The sequence below is a fragment of the Macaca thibetana genome, chromosome 1 (genome assembly GCF_024542745.1).
Source record: "Macaca thibetana thibetana isolate TM-01 chromosome 1, ASM2454274v1, whole genome shotgun sequence".
In the NCBI taxonomy this organism is placed as follows: domain Eukaryota; kingdom Metazoa; phylum Chordata; class Mammalia; order Primates; family Cercopithecidae; genus Macaca; species Macaca thibetana.
The window spans coordinates 211,321,309-211,330,751 of NC_065578.1; the positions used below are offsets into that span (position 1 = coordinate 211,321,309).

Here is a 9,443-nt window from a genome sequence, read left to right on the forward strand (position 1 = left end):
AAAGCTGACATTCAATACCTTAAGACTTGATTTAGGACTCTTGCACTGCACTTGCACATATATGTTTATCTGTAAGAGTTTATTGTTGAAGATTTTTTTTTAACCAAGAGCATAAATGCAGTAGCAGGGTGCACAATAGATTTTTGCTAGGATGATCAAACTTTGAACTCACAGAATGACACTAATTGAGGAATGATTTGCTTATCTAGTGTACAGTGGCTGGTGGTGTGTGAATTCCTGAGCCAGTGGTGTCCCGGAAGTACAGCCCTGGAGGCTCTGAGAGAATGGTGCAGGTCACAACCAAGGCCAGCAGCGACACCACGGGGGTCTTACTGGTGGCACCTTATTTGTAATGGTTCTTAGTTGTTCATATACTCTAGCAACAAGCATTTGAAAGCACTAGTTGCAGTTTTGCAACTTTTATATGCAAATGCGTGTGGGCATGTCCATTTGTTCACGTATGTGTGACATGCTAAAATACGTTTTCATGCTTGGATCTAAAAGATCTAAATACTAGAAATATTTAAAACTGGCTTGATCCATTCAAAACATTCTGCTAAAAGTTCATCTGCATGTCATCAAGTAGAAGATAGCTTCCCGGGAGACAGTCGTGTTACCAGTCCTTACAAGGAACTGATATCTTACTTTTTCAATTGTCTCAAAGAGATAATATAATATGAATTGATTTACATTGGTTTTATGCCTTCTCCAGGTTGGCACTGCTCCTTTTAGTGAGGCTTAAATGGCTGGTATCACCTTAAATTTGTGTATTTCTCAAGCCTCAGATGGGTAAATGCCCAGATAGATAAAATGCAAATCAAGTCAAGTTATCAATTTAGCATGATGATAAAACTGTTTGGATAATTGTAATAGAAATGTCTGATATTTTTTGCCTTTACAAAATAAGAGAAGTAAGGGCGAGTTTGTTTAGTAACAGAATTACATGGAATATATTTAGAAATGAGAAAAATGTGGGAAAAAAGCACAATGTTCAGTGCATGCCACCAATTATACAATACTATCTCAAACAAATCCATGTCTGTCTGCCCTAGACTCCACTCATTTAAAATAAGAGAATGAACTTGCTAATGTTTGGCTTCATAGAGATTCAGCATCCTGTCATAGGCCTTCCATGTCTTTTAACGTATGCAATGCAAAGAACAAGCAAATAAAGGCAGAAGTTTTTCTAACTCCGTCTTTTCTCTCTTTTCTTCCCCTAGACTATGTCAGAGAGTCACAATGACCTTGCACAATAACAGTACAACCTCGCCTTTGTTTCCAAACATCAGCTCCTCCTGGATACACAGCCCCTCCGATGCAGGGCTGCCCCCAGGAACCGTCACTCATTTGGGCAGCTACAATGCTTCTCGAGCAGCCGGGAATTTCTCCTCTCTAAACGGTACCACCGATGACCCTCTGGGAGGTCATACCGTCTGGCAGGTGGTCTTCATCGCTTTCTTAACGGGCATCCTGGCCTTGGTGACCATCATCGGCAACATCCTGGTAATTGTGTCATTTAAGGTCAACAAGCAGCTGAAGACGGTCAACAACTACTTCCTCTTAAGCCTGGCGTGTGCCGATCTGATAATTGGGGTCATTTCAATGAATCTGTTTACGACCTACATCATCATGAATCGATGGGCCTTAGGGAACTTGGCCTGTGACCTCTGGCTTGCCATTGACTACGTAGCCAGCAATGCCTCTGTTATGAATCTTCTGGTCATCAGCTTTGACAGATACTTTTCCATCACGAGGCCGCTCACGTACCGAGCCAAACGAACAACAAAGAGAGCTGGTGTGATGATCGGTCTGGCTTGGGTCATCTCCTTTGTCCTTTGGGCTCCTGCCATCTTGTTCTGGCAATACTTTGTTGGAAAGAGAACTGTGCCTCCAGGAGAGTGCTTCATTCAGTTCCTCAGTGAGCCCACCATTACTTTTGGCACAGCCATCGCTGCTTTTTATATGCCTGTCACCATTATGACTATTTTATACTGGAGGATCTATAAGGAAACTGAAAAGCGTACCAAAGAGCTTGCTGGGCTGCAAGCCTCTGGGACAGAGGCAGAGACAGAAAACTTTGTCCACCCCACGGGCAGTTCTCGAAGCTGCAGCAGTTACGAACTTCAACAGCAAAGCATGAAACGCTCCAACAGGAGGAAGTACAGCCGCTGCCACTTCTGGTTCACAACCAAGAGCTGGAAACCCAGCTCCGAGCAGATGGACCAAGACCACAGCAGCAGTGACAGTTGGAACAACAATGATGCTGCTGCCTCCCTGGAGAACTCCGCCTCCTCCGATGAGGAGGACATTGGCTCCGAGACGAGAGCCATCTACTCCATCGTGCTCAAGCTTCCAGGTCACAGCACCATCCTCAACTCCACCAAGTTACCCTCGTCCGATAACCTGCAGGTGCCTGAGGAGGAGCTGGGGATGGTGGACTTGGAGAGGAAAACTAACAAGCTGCAGGCCCAGAAGAGCGTGGACGATGGAGGCAGTTTTCCAAAAAGCTTCTCCAAGCTTCCCATCCAGCTAGAGTCAGCCGTGGACACAGCCAAGACTTCTGACGTCGACTCCTCAGTGGGTAAGACCACGGCCACTCTACCTCTGTCCTTCAAGGAAGCCACTCTGGCCAAGAGGTTTGCTCTGAAGACCAGAAGTCAGATCACTAAGCGGAAAAGGATGTCCCTTGTCAAGGAGAAGAAAGCAGCCCAGACCCTCAGTGCGATCTTGCTTGCCTTCATCATCACTTGGACCCCATACAATATCATGGTTCTGGTGAACACCTTTTGTGACAGCTGCATACCCAAAACCTTTTGGAATCTGGGCTACTGGCTGTGCTACATCAACAGCACCGTGAACCCCGTGTGCTATGCCCTGTGCAACAAAACATTCAGAACCACTTTCAAGATGCTGCTGCTGTGCCAGTGTGACAAAAAAAAGAGGCGCAAGCAGCAGTACCAGCAGAGACAGTCGGTCATTTTTCACAAGCGCGCACCTGAGCAGGCCTTGTAGAATGAGGTTTTATCAATAGCAGTGACGAAACGCACACATCAACCCACAGACCTTAGGAGGAGGAAGCTGAGGGTGGGGTGATTTCTGGTGATGATAAAAATGGTTTTATCACCCGGATGTGAAAGAAGCTGCCTGTTTACTGATCCATTGAATAAACCCATTTTAACAGAAAAAGTCAATACCAATTTAGCAAAAAAAAAAAAAAACAAAAAACATACTACTGAATATATAGAAATTTATTCTGAAATAGACTTTACATGTTTTTTTCTTAAAGAGGAGAAAAATAATTGCTTCACAGCAATTATATACCCAAATTGATTTGCCTGGGTCTTTAATTCCCATTAGCTTTGGAATCTCACATGAGCATAGCTGACCCAGTTCCCACATTCTTCCCAAGGATCCCAAAAGTGGGAATCCAGACCCCACGAGGAACACTGCAGGCTAACGAATCTGTGGTTCCAAAATTATTTCACACGTTGCAAAGCTGAATCTTCTTGTCCCAATAGAGCTTCCTGTCTTTTCTTTGGTGTGTTGTTAAACTCTATTTGTGGACTTGATTCTTGATTCTTGCAAAGTACTGTTTTGTGCAGTTCAAGTTTCGTACAAATAAAAATACTTAAGTATATATATATATATGTGTGAGTTCTGCACGCACACACATAGTGTATATAATATCATGGGAAACACTGAACTGGCAAATTATTCCTGCAATATACGCTTTCAGTACTTTGGTGACTGAAGTTCTCTAGGATCCTAATGCAACATAAACGTGAAATAAGCCCAGTTTAATGTTTTTGAAACCAGGGCTGTTTTCCACAGAGAGCAGCCAGGCCTTCCCAGCAGGCCTGTGCAGAGCGGACAGGCTCGTGAGTCAGTTGAGCACCGTGGCTTCACCAGACTTGGTGTTAAGCAATCTCCTTTGTTGATGTCTCAACAGAGCCACATCGGGGCCCCTCTGAGCTCAAAGAATGAACCACATCCACACGTTTGAATTTAATCATCTAAACCTGAATGTTTCTAAACAAAATTTCTGCTATCTAAACTGCTTGAAACTCAGTAATAGTGTCACGTTTGAATGTCATACACAGCAATATATATATATGTATATGTATATATATATATATGGCAAAAAAAAAAAAAAAAAAAAACATGGTGAGAGAGAATGAAGGAGAACATTGTGTTTGATTCTTGCTGAATGGCACCTTCTAAAAGAAAATAGGGCTTGCACCTTTGTTACTCAGCTTTCTGGCCAGTGCTTTCTGGTGTTCATTGAGTAACCTTCACCCAGGAATAGGTGAGGTTTAGGAAGTTCCATGTCCTCTGAAGAAAGAATTACACTCTGAAAAGTAATGCTTCAAATTGATTTCCTTACCTTTTGGGGGAAAAAAAAAAAATTGTTTTTGCATTCTCCCTTGAATTGACCAAAATGTTAACTGTTTTATTTGGGGAGGGGCTGGGGTGCTGCCGTCATTGTCGTTGTTGTTGCTGCTGTAGTTGTTGGGGTTTCTTTTCCTGTTTCCGGGGCTGTTTGGGGAGAGGGAGGGGAGGGAGGTGGGAGGGCTGCGGAGATATCTTCCCTTTGTACGGGGCATTCGTGTTGTGAACCCAGAGCTGGGTAGAAGCTGCTTTTGTATTCAGTGTGAGGTGGTGTTTACAGACGACTTTGACAACAGTGGACGTGTACTCAGTGGTGTCTGTGTATCTGAACTATTTAATTTCATGTTATGTTTATATGCAGAAATATTTATGGATACTACACCAAGTGTTTATTTAATGTTGATAAATATTACTCTTGAGTCGTCAGCCATGGTGTCCTTTGAAAGTGATTCTTTAAAGTCCACTTGAGCAATGAATAGAGTCTATTGAGCTTTCCTGTGGCTAAGAAGAAGAAACATGTCATCCTGCTGGCATCAGCAAGCACCTAACTCTTTCTAGGTAACAAAAAGTCAACCGTCACTTCAACATAAATGTTTAAAACCACTCTTTAGTTAAATCTGATAGGAAATGAACAAAGCAGCCCTCCACCATTGTGTCTGAAATCATGTTACACGGGGAAAAAAAAAACGATCAGTGTAATTGTAAGTGATTTTTTTGGGCCCACATTCAACCAAAGAACAAGAAAAAACAGACGATTTTCTAATATGTACAGCAAACTACAGAATGTCATAGTATCCACCTGTGAAATGTCTAGTAAGCAACTGCATCTATATTTTCTTTCTCCAGTTGGCCTGGCACTAATAAATATGTGAAAGCTTATTCAAGTGTCCCAGTACTTCAGCACTTCCCATCCTTTTGCAAACTCCTATCTTGCCTCCCTCCCAAAAGGGCTGTTTCTTTTATTTAAAAAAAAATAATAATAGAATTAAATTTGAGAAAAGGAGAAACCCTGAAATTTAGCAGAACTTTGAGAGTCACTTACAATCTCCTTAAATATGATTATCTCCTTATCCTTGTCCTTTTGTGATGCTAATAATGGCAGAGAAGGAACAAATCCAAGACTCTAGGTCTCCTTTTTTGGTTTTACTGGTTTTATTATAGAATTGTTTTTAAGCCTCTTATGGATGAAAGCTGCATTTAAATACTATCTACTGACTTTATAGAAAGGTATGTCCATTTCTTGGGTCATTTTCAGAGAAAGAAAACAAGCAAAATAGATTCTTTTGAATATGAAGAATTTAAAAGTATAATTGAAGATATAGTGAGTGTTTATAACTGGACCTTAGTTACATGTGCATTTCTCAAAGGGCTTGTCATTACGGGAGATATTCAGCATTTACATAAGATCAAAATGTCTTCATCCCAAACTGGGAATCAAATTATTTCATGCCATATGCATGAGGCTTGCAGACATTTCAAGATTAGCCACTTTGATTGAAAGAAGAAAATGATCAAACTACACTTGGAGAATCTCTCTCTCTCCCTCTCCTTCCTTCTCTCTCTCTCACAAGCACACACACAACACACATTCTCCATTCTCCAGGCATTGCCAGATGGTCAGGAGAAGTGAGCTCTCTCTGGCCCCCTAGTTCCCTCGGCTCTGCTCTCCTTTGCCCATCAGCTCCCTGTGGCCTCGATGCTAGTCCTCCCTATTCTAATCACCCTTTGCCTCTTAAGCCCAGCCTTGACTCTCTACATATTTTTCATTTCTCTTTACCCTTTAGTGTACAACAGTTGTAGACTCTGACGGAATGAAAACAAACAAGAAGCCTAAGCATTAGACCTTGCTGTGGCTGAAGATCTAGAAGGCACATCGACTTTCTCTGTCAGGCTTCCCGCGTTGCCCGTGGGCAGGACTCATTGCTCTGCAGAGCGCTGGGAGCCCGTCTGTGTGTCAGGAGAGAAGCTGGAGCACAGAGCTCTGCTGCAAAGTTGGCTGTTTCAGCTCTGACTCAGGCAGGAAAGGAGGATGCCAAGGCTCTGTCACAGCGGGGAAAGCTAATACTAGAGTGACACGGAGAAGGATTCCAGGGATCAGCCAGGGTGTCCTGTACTTATCTGAGTAGAGATGATTCAAAGATGGGGACATATTCCAGGAAATTGCACAATCTTCCCCTGGCAGCTTCCGAGGACCTGTGAAGGTAGTGCAGTGTAGTCAAGGAAGCAATGAATTCAGGATGAGGAACCCTAAGTTCCTGTGCCAGTTTGGTCACTGCTTAGTTACATGTCCTTAGGCATGCTTGTCACTTAACCTAAACTTTCTGGGTTTTCTCCTCATTGCTCAAACTAAGCAACAACACTGAAGCTTCTCCAATTTGTCTTCTGATGGCAAATGGGTCAAAACTGAAGTCAGTAAATACCATGATGAAAGTAAAATGGTATATTGAGTGAATGCTTGAAATTTTCAGATTTTATACTCTGTAAAATTATTTACTTACTATATTTCAACACCACAAAATCTTGAAATTTGGAAGGTAACCAGGGAAGCTTGGAAATTTGTTGGTAAACCCAGAGTAGTATGGTTTCAAATACCACTCCAACCCAGCACTGAGGTCTGGCAACCACACAAAATAGAGTTTCTGGGTAGCAGGTGTTTGCTTTGGTTTTACAATAGCATTTCTCACAGTAGGACTGAAACTATATAGAATATAACACTCCAACGTTACTTTTTTAACCTAAACAACCCTACTTTTAGCACCTCCTCTGAAAGAATATTTTGCTCTAATGCTACGTGCAACAAACTTATTTAAACAGGATCAACTCCAGCCCTTAATAGGTTCAAGGACAATTTTACTACTTCCTTTCTATACGCTTAAGTTATACTCTCTTCTTCTGTTTCGATGACTCTAAATATTCAGCCTCTCCCAGCATTAATGTTGTGTGAGTCAACACTGCAGACCTAAGAGAAAGGTTTCTAGAATGGTAACCCAGTGCTCTTTAGAACTGGAGAATTCCATTTTCTTGTTCTGGCTTTAGTTTTAATGTCTGGGAAAGTAGGCTTATGATAAGATAATATAAATGAGTAAAGAAGATCTAGTTCATAACATGACTATACTCCATGTAAGTTTGTAACTGCACAGTGTTATGTTGTACGGCTCAGAAATGAGCAAGTGTTGGTATTATTAGGCATACATCACGTTGACAGCTTCATGCAGAGACGAATAGTACATTTGGATATATGGAAGTCATCCAAATGCATTGCTAGAACATTAGGCCTATGTTTATTCTGGTAGAACCACAGAGACTCACACAAAGTTCTGACCCTACTACTCTGGTCTGGGCTTGAGACCACCCCAAAAAAATCATCTAGAGAACCAAAGAGGCTCACGTCTCAGTTGCATTCTACGTAAAAGATAAAGGAGCCGTACTCTCCACTGCAAAGAAATATTACTAAAACTTCGTGCACCCAAATTATAATCTGGCAATCCTACCTTAAACTAAAAAGATTATCCCCAGAATATTAAAGCTTACTATTGTTCTTTCTTGGAGTCCAAAATGCTTAGCAGTTCTGCAGTTCAAATACAAAACTCAAAACTATTTTTATCCTGTATTCTGTGAGTTCCTTGATGATAGTAATTGGGTCTTATTCATCACTCTGAATCCTGTGGCTCACACAGAATCTGGTAAATTGCATATATTCAATAAATGTTGAATATCTAATAATCTCTTTATTAATATAACAAATATTGTCAAAATTCTGTGCACATCAATGTCCCATGCTGCTACTGTAGTCAGGAGTTGTTTGGCTGGGAAATGGAGAATGTTCACAAATATGATGGTTATCTAATAAAATATCACTGAGCAATAAGGAGAAATATTTTAAATAGATTTGAAGTTATGAACAAATAATTTAGAGTCCAAAAAGGAAAAAGAAAATTAACTCTCTCTTTTATCCCTAGAACTCAGAAACTTTACTGGATTGGTCAACAAAGAGAAACTTTTCATTGTAGAAAAGAGTAGAATTCATTGAAGGGATAATTCTTTTGCAACAGGCTTCTTGGTTGCTTGCCTTAGTAAGAGAAGTATCTGGAGGGCCGGGAGAGTTCATAAACACAGTTTTCTGTACAAGTGAAGATCTGTAGTTTGGCTTAAAAATCCTTGCATGTAGTTTTGCTTGGTGTGGAAAGTTATTAAGAGAGAATCCTTCATCCTGTTCTGCAGGCAATCGAACACATGCTCTCCCTTCTATCCATTCCTCATCCAGCACATGGGCATTCCCAGCCTCCTACATGTAACACTTCACACTTCCTTTGGGCGTCCACTTAGAGCTATGTGACGGCCACATTTGGGGCAAAGCCCTTCTTTCTTTTAAATATAAGAACCGTTTCCAAGTTTGGTGCAGGCTTGAGGAATAATTACATTAAAAAGGGCTTCCAAGATGGTGAATCAGCATGCTGATTTCTCTTGGCAGGAAGCTCTCAGGGAAATGTCTGTGAATCATGTAAAGATGCTCTCTGGTGGATAGAGAAACCGCAGTCCAAAAACAGATGGGTGTATATTTGCTTTGTAAGCAAAGGGCATGTATCATACTCGCATCTAAAACAGTGTCCACATCTTTGCCAAAGGCACTGAATTTTACCTTTTTTTTTATTACCTCGTGGCCAGCACTTCCTCAGTAGGCATTTCAGGTGTGTCACAAACCATGTTCATTTTTAATCTTGAAAAAGTCAATCGTCTGTAGTCTGTACTATAAAATGATGCCTGCAACTTTGTGGTGAATATTATCCCCAAGTTAACAGTGAAATAATAAATAAAACTATTATTGAACAAAGAATGTGGTTTGCTTTTATTTAATCCAGGGCCTATAATACAGCCACAGCTTTTTATTGTATAAAAGGGCAGAATTCATTGAAAGGATAATTCTGAACAGACTGCTATTTGCCTTGACTTCTCTTTCTTTTTCACATGCAAAAGAACTTTCTTTAACAACTATCATCATACCATCATAAACCAAATACCTCCTGGCCATGTGTTTAGAGGAGTATAAGCATGTG

At 41.1% G+C, this 9,443-nt stretch overlaps 1 protein-coding gene across 5 annotated transcripts in view; it reads left to right on the plus strand.

Moving 5' to 3' along the window:
* The window catches only part of CHRM3 (cholinergic receptor muscarinic 3), a 515,790-nt gene extending 506,570 nt beyond the window's left edge, over positions 1 to 9,220 (plus strand). For all 5 annotated transcript variants that reach the window (XM_050770803.1, XM_050770814.1, XM_050770792.1 and 2 more), the window contains one exon: positions 1,221 to 9,220. In XM_050770803.1, coding sequence (XP_050626760.1) covers positions 1,240 to 3,012 — 1,773 coding nt within the window. In that variant the 5' untranslated portion in view covers positions 1,221 to 1,239 and the 3' untranslated portion in view covers positions 3,013 to 9,220. The remainder of the gene's footprint in view (positions 1 to 1,220) is intronic.
* The last annotated feature ends 223 nt before the right edge of the window (positions 9,221 to 9,443 follow it).